The sequence below is a fragment of the Lepisma saccharinum genome, unplaced genomic scaffold, assembly GCF_977018435.1.
Source record: "Lepisma saccharinum unplaced genomic scaffold, izLepSacc3.1 HAP1_SCAFFOLD_516, whole genome shotgun sequence".
Lineage (NCBI taxonomy): Eukaryota > Metazoa > Arthropoda > Insecta > Zygentoma > Lepismatidae > Lepisma > Lepisma saccharinum.
The window spans coordinates 156,631-175,444 of NW_028143199.1; the positions used below are offsets into that span (position 1 = coordinate 156,631).

At 36.7% G+C, this 18,814-nt stretch overlaps 1 protein-coding gene across 1 annotated transcript in view; it reads left to right on the forward strand.

Moving 5' to 3' along the window:
* The window catches only part of LOC145982985 (isoleucine--tRNA ligase, mitochondrial-like), a 47,252-nt gene that overhangs the window by 10,072 nt on the left and 18,366 nt on the right, over nucleotides 1-18,814 (forward strand). The window contains exons 2-5 of the mRNA XM_083116265.1: nucleotides 11,472-11,594; nucleotides 12,760-12,919; nucleotides 17,432-17,580; nucleotides 18,491-18,540. Coding sequence (XP_082972391.1) covers nucleotides 11,472-11,594; nucleotides 12,760-12,919; nucleotides 17,432-17,580; nucleotides 18,491-18,540 — 482 coding nt within the window. The remainder of the gene's footprint in view (nucleotides 1-11,471; nucleotides 11,595-12,759; nucleotides 12,920-17,431; nucleotides 17,581-18,490; nucleotides 18,541-18,814) is intronic.

An 18,814-nucleotide genomic window follows, 5' to 3' on the forward strand; every position in this document is an offset into this window, starting at 1 on the left:
CTACTGGTTATAATCAGGGCTAGGATTTATAGGTAAATACATACTTTTAGTTTGACGAAATATCGCTGAAATTTTGTGATATCTTTGCGAATAGTAATGTTTGTAGTGATTTAAGATACATTTTATTGTCAATATTTTTCCATATTTCTAACTTTAATAAATACTTACAACCTTAGTGACAATGAAGTTCGACCAGTCACAAATATAAGAGTGCGTTGTGAAAGAAGGAGAACACATGCATATGCTGAACATATTTTATTCAGCAGGCTACATGGAACAAAGGAAAACATAAATTTCTGCTGCAACGCAGCAATGTATGGTGTCCACACAAAATAAAATATTTTCGTCCACCTACACGTGACATTGAAGTTCGACCACTGTTAGAGGGGATCCTGTTTATCATGGTGTGACGCCGCCCCGTCGGCGAATAACTGTGGCATTGCATCGGGGCATGCTGCGGACGAGTCGTTCAAGGTATTCCACATCGATGCGGTGCCATTCCTCCTGCAGGCAGGCGATAAGAGCAGCCACTGTCGTGGGTCCCCTCTGTTGCACACGTCGCTTAAGAACACGCCACACATTCTCAATGGGCGAGAGGTCGGGACTCGATGGTGGCCATGGCAGAGTTCGCACGTGATGGCGAGTCAACCATTGTCTTGTCAGCCGCGCTGTATGAGGCCTGGCATTGTCGTGTTGAAAGATGAGATGCTGCCTGTGGACCAGGTGCCTTCGCACTGTGGGAAGATGTCGCTCCAGTATGCGTGTATAGGCGTGTGCATTCACAATGCCCTCACGGACGTGTAGTGGGCCAACTCCAGATGCCGTCATGCATCCCCATACCATCACTGACGCAGGTTTCTGTACCCGACGTGCATAACATTTTGCTTCATTCTGTTCCTCCTTCCGACAAATGACTGTTTTCCGTATTTTCCCATACACAACATTGAAAATGGATTCCTCCGTCCACAAAACCCTGTTCCACTGCCGAAATGTCCATCCCCGGTACATTCGTGCCCACCGTAGTCCATTGGCTTTGTTCAACATGGAAAGGAAGGGTTTACGTTTCGCCTTGTACACTCGGTAACCGCATCGCTGTAGGTAACGGCGAATGGTTCTCGTTGACACTTCAATGTGAAAGCGTTCTCGAGTCCACAGTCGTAATTCGGCCACAGAAACATGATTGTTGGTCTGGATATAGCGCCTAAATATCCGTAGGTCACGCACAGTCAGCAGGGGGCCTTACCTGGCTCTGTAGTACCCGTATTTTGGTGGTGTTTGATGATGCAGTGGACGGTTGACTTGGGTAAGTTCAGTTGGCGCCCTATTTCCCGTTCACTGAGTCCATCCCGTTGCAACTCCACCACTCTTCTCCTCACGGTGTTGTCAATAGGTTTGCCCCTGGCCATGGTGATGATGCACTGCGGTTCCTCGGTGCACAGCACGTGCTTATATACGGAGGACTCCCTTATCATGTCCGTGACGTCATGCTTCCGTCGAATGCACCACTACCTGGAATTTTCCGTATGGGTCTGGTGCCTGGTCGAAGTTCAATGTCACGCGTATAGTTCCCAGTTTTCGTTCTTTACGTGACCTTGGGTGCAACATGCTGGGATCACGATTCTTGCCTGCTCACACTCCTCCTCTTACACACATGCGTCACTTCTGCGGGTCACCCATTCCACCGCCTATGCCTCTGTGCATTTAATCACGTATTCCTTTCTGGTCGAACTTCATTGTCACCAAGGTTGTACTTTTACATATTTAAGGAAAATATACTTAATTTTACATATGTCAACAGGTTTAATTCACAAATAGTTCATATTTCATAATATTGGAATTGTCCAAAATAAATAAATTATGTGGCTCCAACAGCATTTCAACTCTTGGCTCCGGCACGTGTTCTTGTAGAAATGGCATAGAGGAGGCTGTCATTTTTGCTGCTTAATGCGATGCATATTGTTTTCTGTGTTAAAATTGCCATGCTTTGATGGGTGAACAAGTTCATAGCAGGGCCGGCTGGAAGGGGAGGGGGAACCGTGCCACCCCCCCAGAGCGGCAAATTTTCAGGGTGGAAAAATTTGAAGAGAACAAAAAAATAAGCCTATTGAAAACTGTGGTCGAGCGAGATATTCTTTTGCACTTAATAGTATTGAAATAGCATAAGAAGTCTTATTATTTATTTTATATTTTTATGTTTTACTTAGGAATTTATTGATTTTCAATTTCCGGTTCCTGTGTAATGACGGGGGGCGTCAAAATGGAGCGGCATCTGCCACCACCGCCCAGGGAGGCAAAATTACTAGCGCCGGCCCTGGTTCATAGCAAAAGAAAAAGCCGTGCAGCTTATCGTCTAGTGGCAGTATATGTTGTTATTCTTTTGGAAGCCGGCATCGTTTGTAAATGTACAACAAAGGCAACCGACTGTCACCGATCACAGAGAGGAAATAATAATACTGCTTGAGGCGGAGTGTTGTGGTCCAATTGTCGCGGTTTAACATGTTGGCATGTTATTATCTGCCGTTGCAGTTCCGTACCAGTGTATACGGGTTTTGGGAGTGAACAGTTAGAATGCCACCAGTGCAATAATGCAATGGAAAATAATATTTTTTTTTATTTTGTTTGAAGTCACTCAAATAAGGAATCGTATGAAGAAGTCTTCTTTGCAGCATTTTTGGTGTGTGTTAGTTCATATTTTGCAAATTTTTAGTCCATATGTATGTAGCTACATACAAAGCCACTTGTTAGTACATATTAATCCTAGTCCTGGTATAATGCATGACGTTTAAAACTCAACGTTAGATAGACCTGAATTCTCTAATTTTCTTGTTGTACGTAACAGCTGTGCATCGGCGCACTGCAGCGATTTTTCTCTCTGCTCCATTAGCAACACTGCTTCTTGAGTTGTGTCGCGCATCGCACGGCAGAAATATCTGTGCTGGACTCGATGTCACATGCCGATCTGTCTCAATCATTTCACGCAGAGCATCAACATTACTGGCAACAACAGACGTGGATGGATGACCTTCACGAAATTCATCGCTGAGAAATGTGCGACCATGCTGGAATTCGTAAAACCAATTGTACACAATCCTATTGGATGGTGCTTCATCCCCAAAGTCAAATGAAGTCGCTCGATGCATTGTTTCGGTGTTAAACTACATTTGAAAACATAAAAAATCATTGCCCGAAAGTGTTCACGAGAAATTTCCATTTCTCACACGAAACTACTTCTTCAAACTGCAGTGAAAAATAAACGAATAGGCTTAAACAAAGAATCAAAGATAATTTAAACATAAAAAATGTCTATTCTTACTATTTTTATAATAGCGGAACACTAGCACCACTGTTGGTGCCAGTTTGCAGAAACTTTTCCAGCAACCCTTGTATGTAGACATCAGACGATAGCAGAGATGAAACAATTGCATCCTAAATAAACCACAGCGAAGATATCTCGATTTATTTACAATTTGGAGATGGAACATTTAGATTCTTAATGGACAATGTCCATCCTTGATTTTTGAATTTATCGTCGGAGAATTGGTGTTAGAAATAGTTCCTAACTGAGCCTGTATTTACCGAATTAGGGACCATGAAAATGCTCAATGAGATGACTAATTTACAGAACATGGCATGTTCTCTGTGATAATTTCCTTTTACACAATTATTGACCTACTTCACTTAATCCGATCACTGAGCCTGAGTCATACTACACACCAGACACCCTTTCTTTCTGAAAAAAGTGTGAAATTTCATTAAAATCGAGAGTGGACTGGTGTATCATGTTTGTCGAGTGTACATAAGATGTGCAGATAATATGAGTACAGTGAATGACCAGAGAGAGTTTATCGATTGGGTCATTTCATGTCAAGTGAACCAAATTTTGGTAAATTTTGAACGTGACCATCTCTGATTTTATTCATACTTAGTTGTTATGAAGTACCACCTAAGGTAGGAGAAATTGCAGATTTGTATCTGTTGTAGTTTTCCAGCTAAAACCCTCTGAAATATGGAAGAAAGGACAATTTTCGGCACACATGCAATCACAAAAAAACTCATAAATCAAGCTAGAATTGACGTAGAAGGTTTGGATAAGAACCAAATTGTTGATTTTGCTATGAGCTTTAATTATATATATTTTGACTAATTTTATTTTATTTTTCATTTCAAGGTCATTCAAACTTTTTTTGAAAATCGAATTTTTCAAAAACCTATATTTTGAAAATTTTTAAAAAATACACATAGAAACATACATATTTCAACATCAAGTCTTAGAAGTTTTGTTATGGGATCGCAATGCAATCATAGTTTATATTGCAATGTAAATTCCATTCCTTTGTAAAGGGACTATGTTGTTTACCAAATTGGCCGAATGGTGAAATGAAAATGGGGTCTCGCTTTTTTTGGGGGAGGGCATGTTTTTAACAAATACTCCCTCTGTCCCATAATTATTGTCCGGTACATGTTTGTTTGTTGTGTCATAATAATTGTCCGATATTCAAACTGTGGCATTGGTGTATACAGAAGAAGAACATGAAAAACAGGAATGAGTCATACAACTTTATTACTCAAGGATCAGTACAAATTGTGCTTTTCATCTGTCATTCCTGTACTACCATTTTGGCATACCGGACTATAATTATGGGACAGAGGGAGTATTTGTTAAAAAAAATATTTAAAAATGTTTAAAACATTAAATTTAATTAATGAAGATTAGACACACACAGGAGATGTACTACGTAGAACTTTTCAGCCAAAAATGCAGACTTGATCAGGACTCGAACCTGGGTGTCTTGCATACCATGCCATTGCTCTAACCACTGATAGTGCAAAATCAGGCAAGGCCAGGCTGGCTCAGGAGCTCAGTGGTTAGAGCAATGGCACGGTATACCAGAGACCCGGGTTCGAGTCCTGGTCGAGCCTGCATTTTTTGCTGAAAACTTCTACGTAGTACATTTCCTGTGTATGCCTAATCTTCAATAATTAACATCTCTACGCTGGGAGGAACCAGGCAACGTCGAAGTCTACTGTGTTTCAAAGGCAACAGATCCCGTTGCAGTAGCATTGACAGAGACGATTCCACGCAGGTAAAACAGCGATAGTGAAAAATCAGGCGAGGCCAGGCCGGCTTAGTAGCTCAGTGGTTACAGCAATGGCACGGCATGCCAGAGACCCAGGTTCGAGTCCTGGTCGAGCCTGCATTTTTCTCTGGAAAGTTCTACGTATTAAATTTAATATTTAAAATATATTTTAAAACAATAAAAAAATAAAAAAACTTTACAATATATATATATTCCCAGCTAGGAATTTGCACTTGGAGAATCAATTAACCCTTTCATCTCTTTTGACATCTCATGCCTGCACAATTATATATATATCAGGAGGCAGATGACTGTTCAGTACCAGTACCCAGTAGCAGTAGTCCAGGACCTAGTAATGTTGACGAAGCATTTGTGTCCGTAGATGTCAGGTTAGAATATTTGAATAATTCTCTAATATCTCTAGAAGAATCACTTGCTTCGAGAAAATTGCTAATGAAATCATACAGTGATAAAAAATATAGGAAAATAGAAATATGTTTGAGAGAAAAGATACTAACAGAAGCAAGTACACATGCAGAGGAAACTGGAAAAGAATGCAGAATGTGAAATGATCAGTCAGCTAAAACAAAAGTTTCAAGGGGATAATTTAAGTGTGAGTGAAAAATTGCAAATTTTAACAGTACTATCTAAAAGCTGGTCATGCAATAAAATACAAAGAGAATTTCAGGTTAGCAACAGAATGGCAAGAAAAGCGAAAGCATTGGTTAAAGAAAAGGGTATTTTGGCAACACCTAATCCTAAACCTGGGAAGGTTTTTAATGAAGCTGTCATTGAAAGGTAATCAGTTTCTACAACAGTGATGCTGTCAGCCGTCTTATGCCTGGTAAAAAAACAACAACTTTGTTTCAATAAAAACAGGTGACTAGAATTCATGTTCAAAAGAGGCTATTGTTGGGCAACTTGAAGGAACTGTATGAGCTGCTCAAAGACGAAAATCCTACTGATAAGATTGGGTTTACAAAACTCACTGATTTACGACCTAAACATTGTGTCTTGGCAGGTGGAAGTGGTACCCACACAGTCTGCATTTGCACAACACATCAAAATATTACAAAATCTGATACAATTGCTGAAATCCAAAAAAATTACACTGAATGATGGCACAGCTGTAAGTGACTATAAATTGTGTTTAGCGCAGATAATGTGTATAGCGCCAGGTACAGCATGCCACCTTAATGAATGTCCTTGTCTAAGTGTAGATAATTTTAAAGATGAGTTACAGTTGCAGCTAGATAATGAACTGGTAGACTACATTACATACAAGCAATGGGTATCTGTTGACAGATGTAATTTAGTAACGTTCACTAAAACTGCAGATGAGTTTGTAGAGTCTTTATGTGAACAGTTGTTAGTTTTGAAGAGACATTCTTTTATTGCAAGGAAACAGACAGATTATTACAATTACTTGAAGCAGAACATTGAAGAAAATGAGGCTGTGGTATGTATGGACTTGGCAGAAAAATATTCGTTTTTAATATAAGATGAGGCCCAGTCTTTTCATTGGAACAATGAGCAAGCAACTATTTTTCCAATAGCAGTCTACCACAAGGATCACAATGATCTAAAATGCAAAAGTATTGGTCTAAAATGCAAAAGTATTGTATGTGTATCTGATTGTCTGCACCATGACACTGTTGCCGTTCATTTATTTCAAAAAAGGTAATCTCTCATCTTAGGTTGGTACTGATTAGATATTTGAAACACATTTACAACTAGGATGGTTCAGCTACGTACTTCAAAAACAGGAAAAACTTCTCAAACATTTGCCACCATGTGATTTTGGAGTAGCGGCGGAGTGGCATTTTTATGCTACAGCTCATGGGAAAGGAGTGTGTGATGATCTGGGCGGTACTGTGAAAAGACTTGCAGGAAGGGCAAGCCTGCAGCGGCCCTATGATGATAAAATAATTACACCATCACAACTGTTTACATGGTGTGAGGAAAACATTGACTCCATACAGTTCTTCTTCTTCAATGAAAAACTACATAATGAAAAACAAACAATACTTGCAGATATATTTCTGTCTGCAAAACCGATACCAGGTACACATAAATTCCACAGTTTCATCCCAGTGTCTGCGAGAGTGTTGGTGACAAAGGTATTTTCAACAAGTGAAGAGTCATGCACTTTTACTATGTTAGGAGCAGGAGTGAAACAGAGGCTGCAACTGGCAGAAGTGAAAGGATGTGTAACATGTGAGAACAACAATCATTGGTGGCTTGCTGTAGTCTTGGACAAGAATGAGGCTACAATTACGGTGGAAGTTGAGTTTCTGCTCCCTGCTGGTCCTTCTCCATCATTTAATTTCAAAAGCGACTATGCATATAAACTACAAGTGTCTGTCTCTCAGATCCTCACCGTAGTGCCACTGGCTGTAGTTACTACCTTTCAAAGGAAGAAATGGATGCAGCAACCATGGCTCTTGAAAATTACCGTACAGTAAATTAAAGTTGTTGCCATGAAAGAAGGGAAGGCACGATAATTATGTTTTCCTTGTAGAGTGTAATGAACTTTTAGATTTAACTGTAATATTCCCGTGTCATATGGTCTTACCTAGTGTATAGTATTTGTTTATACATGTCAAAAACTATGATCCCATTGCGATCCCATAACAAAACTTCAAAGACTTGTTGTTGAAATATGTATGTTTCTATGTATATTTTTTAAAAAAAATTAAAATTCTATTTTCAAAAAAAGTTTGAATGACCTTGAAATGAAAAAGAAATTGAAAATTAGTCATGTGATATATTTAATTAAAGCTCATTGCAAAAGCAACAATTTTGTTCTTATCCCAACCTTCTATGTCAATTCTAGTTTGATTTATGACTTTTTTGTGATTGCATATGTGCAGCAAATTGTGCTATTTTTCATACTTTAGAGGGCTCTAACTAGAAAAGTACAACAGATAAAAATCTGAAATTTTGCAGTTTTTCCTACTTTAGGTGGTACTTCATGACAATTAATTATGAATAAAATTAGAGATTGTCAGGTGTTTTTCATTGGTTCACTTGACATGGAATGACCCAATTCTGAAGCACAGTTTCAGGCTGCTAGCACTGGGTCTTCAATGGTATGATATTGAGATGAGGACTCTGTGAGGTGTGACGTCTCTCTTTTTGATGGTGTAAGAGTAGATGTTAGGAGTAAACCCTGTTGAATGAGGGTTTGGAGTGTATTTGAGTATATATGGAGGATAGGCCTTGGTCATCCTTTCGTCATCAGCTTCAATGCACAAAGTGGCTGCCCTGTTAACCACCTTATTTATTCTCTCTCTACCCCTTTCAACTGTAACCATCGTTGTCCAAAAACTAATAAGAGGAGCAGGACAAAATGTCACAAGAATAACATAGTAAAATTTTAGGGCATCTAAAAATCTTTGATTTTGACTTTAATTACTTCAAATTTTGTCTTTTACAAGAAGAATCGCAGGGTACCCTTGACCGTCTGTATCCCCTGGAGAAAGTGAAATATTTTGCATGGTTTATGAAGATTTTGTTGTTTATGAACATTTTCAGTTGATATTTGCTTGCAGAAATGTGTTATTGTGAAGTAAAGTACATCTGTTACCTTAGCATGTTACTTTACTGTGTAGCAGAACAGCCTGAAGGCTTTTCGCAAGTGAACATAGCACCCAAAACAACTTTCCACAACAGCAGCTATAATTTTACGTAGTTAAGTTACTATTGCTAGGTTTGGTACTGATAGTTATTTTCAACGTGTTCTTTTGCTATTGTAGTGTGCATACAAACAGTTTTTACTATTTAATAAAAAGCAGAGAAAGTACTCCAAAATTGCAGGTTTTAACTTAAATGGATCATACTTTGGGATCAAATATCTCCGTTATTTGTGCTTTCCTATCGCTGGAACCACTTTTACATTATGTAAGACATTGAAATCTGTCGATTAAAAAAAAAAATGAAGTAATTCTTGAGGGGGTACAGTGGTTCAACAGCCCCAATTGCTGCTGTTGTATAAAAATATTTGGAATATATTATTATAATTCCAAGATATTTTTTTTATTTTAATTTGATCTTCAAGTTTGTTGTCACCTTGTAATCAAAGGGTTCCCAGGTTTAATACCCAGGGGAGGCATATAGTGGTTTAGATCCCACTTTAAACTGGAACCCTAGTCCTTATAAGCTTTTGTGTGCAAAGTGCGTGAACTTAAAAGTAAACTCGATCTAAACTGTTTTTTAACATTTTTTTAAAAAATAGATTAATACAATTTTCTAGTTTTTATCTTAATACTAAAAATTTTGCTAATTAAGAATACTATGTAGAATTTATTCAAGTCCAATGGTATTCAAGTGGTAAATGTTATGACAAAAATTATCTCTGATGGTCACAGATTTTAAACAATACTGGTAGATTGTTGTAATTGGATCTTTCCAACCAAGATACATATAAACTGGGTTGACTCTTATCTCTGCACTTGAATCCCTGTATATGAGAATGTCTCAGCTCATGAATATTTGGAGCTTTTCCAAACTACAGCTGATTGACACCTTGATCAAATCTCTTCATCATTTGTTGCCAGAAGTCATTCATATTCATATTCTTTATTTCCGTTGACTCATGTCCATAGGTATGGAAATAGTCATATAACAATACATACAGTAATAAAATATTAATACAATTTTATACAAGGATTACAGTAATGATTTTAAGAACTACTACATGAAGGAAATCCAAATACACAAATAAAATATTAATACAATTATAGACAAGAATTACAGCAATGATTTGAAGAACGTCTACAAGAAAATAATAAGGGAAGAATTTTTTTTTTAGTGTAATAATAGAATGTAAAAGTATATATGTAACTTATACAACATGGAAGAATGCAATGAAAGAATGTATATATATATATATATATATATATATATATATATATATATATATATATATATATATATATAACCGATTTAATGATCATTTAGGCAAAATAATAGCATATAGTGAATACTTCGCAAATTATAATATAAATAGTATAATTCCATTTTCTGTACAACCGAACTCTCTTTGTTGACAATTTATGTAATTTAATATTTAAAAATTTAGAAATTCATTTATTAAATAAAAACAATGTCGTAATAAGAATTTTGTTAATACCCTCTTAAATTGGGTACTTGATTCCATCGTTTTCATGTGATCAGGTAATTTATTATACAGGTGGATGGATACCTACGAATTTAGGACCTTTTTCAAGGAGAGTGGTATTATGAGTTTGGATAACCAGATTGTGATTTTTTCTTGTGTTGTATTGATGTACTTCCTTGATACGTTTGGAGAAACTAGACATATCTTGTTTTACATAGCACAGTAAGTGTAATATATATATATATATATATATATATATATATATATATATATATATATGCAAGGTAATGGTAGAATGCCAAGATCCCTGAAGATTTTCCTACATAGTTCATTTATTTTCTTTCCTGCCATAATTCTACTACTCTCTTCTGCAAAATAAAAATTTTTGCACTGTTTCTAGCATTCCTCCAAAATACAATTCCGTATGTTAGTTGTGACTGGAAAATACTGAAATATGTTATTCTTATTGTCTCCCTGTTTATTATGGTTCTTAAGGTTCGTATACCATATATGGTTTTACTTATTTCCCTGCTAGGTGTTCTATATGTATGTCAAAGTTGAGATTTTCCTGTATCCAAATACCCAGGAATTTTATGGAATTTGTATATTTGACATGTTCATTTTCTATTTTTATTACTGGTTCTTCATTGTTCTTATTTCTTGAATGATGGAATCTTATTGCTAAAGTTTTGTTTTTATTTATCGTCAACTTATTTGTGGGGAACCATTTGCAGAGTTCGTTTGAGGTGTTTTTTATATTTGAATTTAGAATTTGTTCATTTTTGCCAGTTAGCACAATGCTCGTGTCATCTGCATATAAGATAGTTTTAACTGAGGGTAAGTTTGAAGGCAGGTCATTTATGTATATGGTAAATAGTACTGGCCCTAGAATAGAACCTTGGAGATGAGGACCAGCCTGTGCATGGGTGTTCTTTGTGAGTATCCCTTCACCGATTCCAACTAATCATTACTCATCCTCATCATCACAATTAGACAAAAGTGGCTAATGCTAAATAACAACATTATAATTGGCTGATTTTCCACTCCCGGCATCAAGAACACAACCAAGTAGTAAAATTGAGGATAGCCTAGGTTGCCATTAAAACAGTAGGCTGTTAAGTGAGAAAGAAAGAAAGATTGCATAGCCTGGTTCTTTGTTTGGTGGTCAGAACTGGAAATCTGCATTCTTAGGCAGAGAATTTATTTTTTTTTAAAAAAAATGTACTAATGTTATTGAGATTCTATGGAATTGAGTTTTTTTTCTCTTGCAGGTGTGTGGATTTGCTGAATTATATTCATGGCAGAGAAAATTTATGAACGGACCAGAATACATTTTGCATGATGGACCACCATATGCAAATGGAGACCCACACATGGGCCATGCAGTTAATAAGGTTAGTTCTTATTTTTGGTAAAACTGTGCAACAAGGCTGACATTTTGCTTCTGTCTAAAACATAGTGAAAATAATTTTAAAAAGGCCATTGTTTCCAACATTTATTAAACACCTTTTTCAGTATTGTATCATTGTTTCATATTGCCAATAATGTATTCATTGAGAAATTTTGAACAATTTAGTCTATTGCACAATTATAGTCAAACATTTTGGTGTGTGTGTGTGTGTGTGTGTGTGTATATACATATGTATGTATTTTTTAGTTCCTGATCTAAATGAAAAGCTAAGAAGCACATAGAAATGAGAAAAGTGGTCATCTATTTCAAAAGTGCGTAAATTTAAAAATCAAATAGAGAAAAGAACTGCCGTCAAGGTGGTATGGTTCCACATATTCTTCATCTTTGCCATAGTAGAGGTGATGTGATAAGCACCATGTTTCAGGCATGTTTACCCCCCAGAGAACCTGGAAGAGCATATTATTATTGTTTTCTGTAAATAGTTTTGTGAACAAATCCCAAAATCCTGTTATTTTATTTTTGTCTTTATATGTATGAAAACAAAATTTGTGCACCCTTTTATACATTGTAAAAACCTCAGAGCCATTAGGTGAAAGACTAGGACTGGGATGATAACCGATAGCAATGTATCAGTATCAGAAAGTACTGACTGGAATTTATTCACTGATACTGACAACATTTTTCCAGAGTCCAGTGGAGTCTGCAGTATAACTTCACAGTACTTTTGCAGAATCCAAATATCCTGAAAATTATGCAAAATGCATAATTTTAATTATTTTGGCAACAACATTATGGGGAGAAATGGATTTTGTGCTTAAATGATTATCTCGTGTGCATATTTTAAAATACAACTCTGGTACATTGCTATGATATAATTGCAATGGAAAATTTATACATTACAATTTATAAATATTTTGAAGTACTTTGAAAATTTACCATTTTCAAGTATTGGTGTTGAGAATTGGTACGATTATCAGCAGTGGTATCAGCATGGTATTGGCTCAATCCTATTAGAAACATTTCTTGACAATGTGAAATCGTTCAAATTGTGTACCAAATTTGTGCAATTTTATATTACTATTGGAAATGTTTTTGTGTTGGTATGTCCCCCAGTTTTAAGCTTCTACGTCGCTGATTTATTGTTACAGATACTTAAGGATATAACCATTCGCAATAAGTTGATTCAAGGGCACAAGGTTCATTATATACCAGGCTGGGATTGTCATGGACTGCCAATAGAACTAAAAGCCCTTTCAGATGTTGGCAGATCTGCTTTAGAAATGACAGCAGTGGAAATCAGGAAGAAAGGTAAAAGTTCCATTTTATTTACATTTCATATCAATCAGTATTTGGTCAGTAAGTAAACTTGTTTTAATTTTACTGATGCACTTCGTTTTAGAAAAGACTAATACGTAATTGGTGTAATATCGTAGTTTTCTTCATGAGTGTAGTCGCATGTGCTTCTCAGTTGTAGTAAAATTAGGAAAATGCGAAGTTTCATTCTATAAAAATTAAGAAAATTTTTACTATTCCATTACCTATGTAGATTGTGCTTTTAAATGCCTTACAGCATTATAAATTGCTCAGTACCATGAACACAGGTTTACAAATTAATATTATCACATATTAAAATTATACCTCCTTTATTCGAAAAAAGAAATGTGTTCTTTAATAAATTTGCAACCATCTATCATAGCGTATTTATTCATTTTAACAATTCCATTTCCTTTGGATAAGATGATGGGGGGATCACCTGTCCCCCAATAAGGAGACTGCCCGTGATGATTTTTGTAATGGATAAAAGCATGAATAAAGTTAGCCCCAGCCAGTCCCCCAAGCAGATGAGCAACCACCACTACTACTACTACTAAGTAGTAGAGATCTACATAAATATATTAATGAAAGCAATAGAAGAAGATTATTTTCTAGTCAACGGTTATTTACAGTGATAGCGATTAGGGGTTGGGGACAAGGGGGCAATTGCCCCCCCCCCCCCCACTTTTTGCAACTTTACCCTGCAATATGCTAAACCTTATCTACGAAGGGAATTAAACTGTCCTTGCTCTCCCCGATCCAGTTTTGGCACCTTACCCCCCCATTTTGAAACCCAATAGCTGTCACTGGTTATTTATATATATGATAGATGACACATTTGAAGTGTGAAGAAAATCCATGAGAACAAACAAATATATAAATTGAAATAATCATAGTATGGAGTTCACCAAAAGAGTCAATTATCATCATCAATTCTTAATTTACCCAGAATATTATAGTATTGCAATGGCATACAGTATTCCAGGCCAAACATGTGCCATTTTTTGGATACCAAATAGTGTCGTACCAGTGTACATCCTGAACGGTGCATGCTACGTTGAAAATTCAAACACTTTAAATTGAAACTCACCTTCTTCCACCAACTTTCCCCTCTTTTCATTTTTCGTTATGTGCACTAATAATGGGAGTTGCTTATGGAACCGGACTTTTGAGTCACCCTGTTTTCCTAATAAACGGGAATTTGAACATCAAAATTATGTACATTAATTCAAACAATATTGTATTTGATTTCTATTAGACATTTACTTTCGAATATTAGGAATTTGTATATCAAAATCTGTTAGCATCCATTACCTAACCTACCATACCCTACCCTAAGCTAAATCTAACATAACTCCGGATCCCATTGGCGTGCCATTCTTAAATTTTGTATACTTATTGAGTAATAGTGTATGTATGACATGTAATTTTTTGCAATATATATATATATACACACACACACACCGTGTATCAAAAAGAATCATCCGATTTAAAAGTTCTATATTTAGGAAACCAATGGACATAGAACCTTGCAGTAAGTTGTAAAATACGTTGGAATATGAAGTTTCACTTAAAATACGTTTTACGTTGTTGCAGGTAGGTACGTTCCGAAAATCTTAACGAAACAAATTTAACAAAGGTAACTGGGCTCATCAACCTAGTGAAACGAGTTATTTTCCACACTTTTGGGACGCTCTAGATGAAAGCGCAGGCGCAGCATCCTCGTGGCATCGAGCGGAAGGCATGTCCTTATGGAAGAAATAAACTCTACTGTGGGCATTGTTACTCATTTTAATCACATTGTAAGAACAGTTGAGCCACACTCGTCTTACGCATGTTGCTTCATATCGCTCTCTGTTAAAATTTAATAGATTTTCCGAACTAGTGCAGTTTAAAGCCACCATGCACGCACGTTGTCTGCACGCAGCAGACGATTCTCACCGAACAAACCAGTCTCCTGGCCCGTGCGTTTGGTGAATCTCGTTCTTGCACGAGAAGCACGGAAAGCGACTTTTGGGACAGCATAACGAAATGCACAAGAGCACTTATGGGACAGCCATTTACCATAACTCGTTTAATGCGTTCAACTCGTGCGACTTTCGGAACGGGCGCCTGGTGCTGCTCACTCTTTAGTCCGCTTCAAGATGGCATCCCAACAACCGAAAGCTTTCTGTGTTCTCCGCTTCAACAAATGTGGTCCGTTACAGTTGTGCAGCGTGAGTTTTGTCGTAAATACGGTGCTGCACCACCTACTGCTTACAGTATTCGACGTTGCATGCAGAATGGTGCCTGTTGCTGGGTTGCCATCCTGACGTGGACTAAAGAGTGAGCTGCACCAGTGGCACCTACCTGCAACAAAGTAAAACTTATTGCAAGCGAAACTTTATATTCCAGCATGTATTGTACAACTTACTGCAAGGTTCTATGTCCATTGGTTTCCTAAATATAGCATTTTTAAATCGGATGATTCTTTTTGATACACCCTGTATATATATATATTAAAAGACTCATTTTTGAGAAAATGAAAACCAAAATTTTCTTTATACCTCCTTCAATTGTTTTTCTACCCTGGCATAGGCATGCTATATCTCGTGTGAAAGAGCCCTGCAAGACTTTTCCAATGCTGTCTGAATCACTTCTATAGGTGCCCTGGTTGCCGAAATATTGCAATTTAAAGTTAACAAGATGTTGGAAATAATTGTCAAAATCAGACAGTTTGCAACAGTGTAATTTTGGAAATACAAAAGATATGCATATGCAAAGTTGCATACTTTCCTACCTCAAGTAGCTCTTTCTAGTATTCCAAATTTCAAATGAATCAAAATATGTGAAGTTGAAAAGTGTCTCTTCACTTGTTGATTTGACATGGAATGCCCCATCTACAGATCAAATAAGGAAAGAAATAGAAGAATAAAGAAAAATAATTAAAACCTCAACAACTAACTTGTAAGCATCACATAAGAAGCACCAAGAAAATCTAGGACTTAGTCAAAATTGGGATGGTCCTGGCCAAACCAGGAGTTAGTCACTCAATGTATAGTATGAGATACCACACAAAAACACACATATATACAAGGTGTGTTCAAAAAAAGACCGAACTTTTTTAATAGTGCACCAACGGTTGCAGATGACGTGATCTGGCTACCGTGCGCACCTAGTGGCATATCTTGGTAAGAGATCGACTCTTACTGGGTTCCGATCTATGCGTTAGTTGTCGAGTACCAGCCGATTGAGTGAGGTCGTCCACAACCGACTCGTCGGGTTAGTGACAAAGCAACAATGAAACAGTTGGAGGAGCAATGCTGCGTAAAATTTGGGAAAACTTTTACGGAAACATTCCAAATGCTTAACCAAGCATTCAGGGATGACTGAATGAGCCGAATGCAGTGCTATGATTGGTTTAAGCACTTTAAGGAGGACAGGAGTTCGATTCCCAAAGATCAAATGGCTGGGTGACGTCCCACATCAACAGACGACCAAAATGTTGAGATTGCTCGTGCCATGATTCGTGAAAATCGTCGTTTAACTGTCCGTGAGGTTGCTGAAGAAGTTGGCATAAGTGTAGGATACTGCCATAAAATCCTGACTGAAAAACTTGACATGCATTGCGTCAGTGCAAAATTCATTCTGCATTTGTTGACAGATGACCAGAAGCAGAATCGAGTTCAAATCTGTCAGGAACTGCTTGCAAATGCGAATGAAAACTTTCTCAGGGATGAAAACTTTCTCAAGAACATCGTAACAGGAGATGAGACATGGGTTTACGGATACGATGTGGAAATGAGGCAGTCTTCGTAATGGGTGGGGAAAGGGCCTCCTTGACCAAAGAAAGCGCGGATGAGTTGGTCAAAAATGAAGGTGGTGATGGTTGTGTTTTTTGATTGGAAAGGTGTTGTGCATGATGAATTTGTACCACCTGGTCAGACGGTAAAGAGGGAAGTCTTCCAGAGAATTCTAACACAATTGAGACATGCTGTGCGTAGGAAGAGGCCTGAACTGTGGGGGAATCAGTTGTGGATGTTGTATCATGACAACGCTCCACCTCACACATCACTCCTTGTCGCAAGTTATCTGGTAAAAAATCGAACTTCTGTTGTGCCCCACGCACCCTATTCTCTGGACTTGGCCGGTGCAGACTTTTTCTCTTTCCCAAACTGAAAACCACTTTGAAAGGACGGTGTTTCCAGACCATCGAGGAAATTCAGGAAAATGCGACGAGACTACTGTACGCCATCGAAGAAAGTGCGTTCCAGCAGGCATTCCAAAATTGGAAGAAATGATGGCAACGGTGTATTGATGCTGGGAGGGAGTGCTTTGAAGGGGATAGTGGTTGAAAGTGTGAGTCATGAGCAATAAAGTAAGAACAGCAAAAGTTCGGTCTTTTTTTTTTAACACACCATATATATATATATGCTTTTGTGGTTGAATTTGGTGTTTATAGAAATTTTTGGTTGCTGTTGTAATTTTTTTCATGTTAATTGTAATAATTGCACTTTTTCCATTCAGCTCGAAAGTATGCTGAAGAGACAATTGAAAAACAAAAGAGGGTGTTTCAATCATGGGGTGTTATGGCAGATTGGGACCAGTGCTACCATACTTTTGACAAAGGTTATGTCAAAAATCAACTTCTGAAGTTCTACACACTCTTTGAAAAAGTATGTAATCTTCTTTCCTTCTTTTATTTTTGTAAAGAGTCTATGTTATACAGCTCACCACATATGATGGCCTGGCAGGCAGAAATAAAAGCACTATCAGTTGCATTGCCAGAATTCCTGGTGGCCATGCCTTCACTAGAAGGATCTTCAATACAAGGGACTTTCCCCTGTACACCATTCATATGAGTTCATTGGCCATTGTATCTGGTGGCTGTATTTTTTAAGAGTTATTCAAGAGTTAAGCACTGTAAAGTAACACCTATTTATATTAGCCTATAATTAAGAGATATTTCAAGTATATTACGGGCCTCGTGATAGCCCAGTGGTTATGGCTATAGCTTGTAACTACTTTTGAATAATTCTCGTAAAATGATCAAATTTAATTTGTTGGACTAATATGTCAAATGTAAACAGACTACAATTCTTCTTAATGGTACATATTACTTGGTGTACTTATATTTCAGTGTAATATATACAGTATGTTATGTAGGCAAGCATTTATTTCTTCAATTGTCAACAAAAGTATTTTTATTGTTCCATGTATCTCATATTCACTACAAGTTCGAAAAATGAATGCCTGTTTAATAACGTATTGATTTTTATTACATTGCAGTATTAGACAACATGAGTATGTCTTCTATCTGTACTTTTCCCAAATCTCTTTGTTAGTAACATCCATTTTGATTATGAAAAGTAGTTGGAGAAATCCCCTTTTTGCCATTTCAGGTAAAGGCTTATGCATTTGTATTAATTAGAAAAAAACATAAGAACATTACTTGCATCATTTTCTCATCTTTTTTTCTCATTGTCCAAGTTTTTAAACCACATTTTATATTTTTGAACGTAACTGTTCGTCATTGTTTTATAATCACTGTTATAATTATATAAATCTTTTGTATATTTCTTTTAGGGACTTGTTTATAGAGATGTGAAACCTGTATACTGGTCTCCTTCCTCAAGGTAAATAATATTCTTATAATTTTGATGATTATATAGTTACTTTTACACAATATAAATTAAAAAAAAAAGTAATATCTTATACAGAGTGTCATCAGTATTGTAAATAATAAAAGGTTATTGGCTAGATATATACATTTTCTTTATTTTTTTTATAAACCTTTAGGGTTCATTCCTTTCGTAATGGTGTGATTATAAACAGCAATAGTTGACACATTGTGATTGAAACATAAAATTTATTCCTTATATGAAAAGAAATTCTTTGCAAGAATGCGAT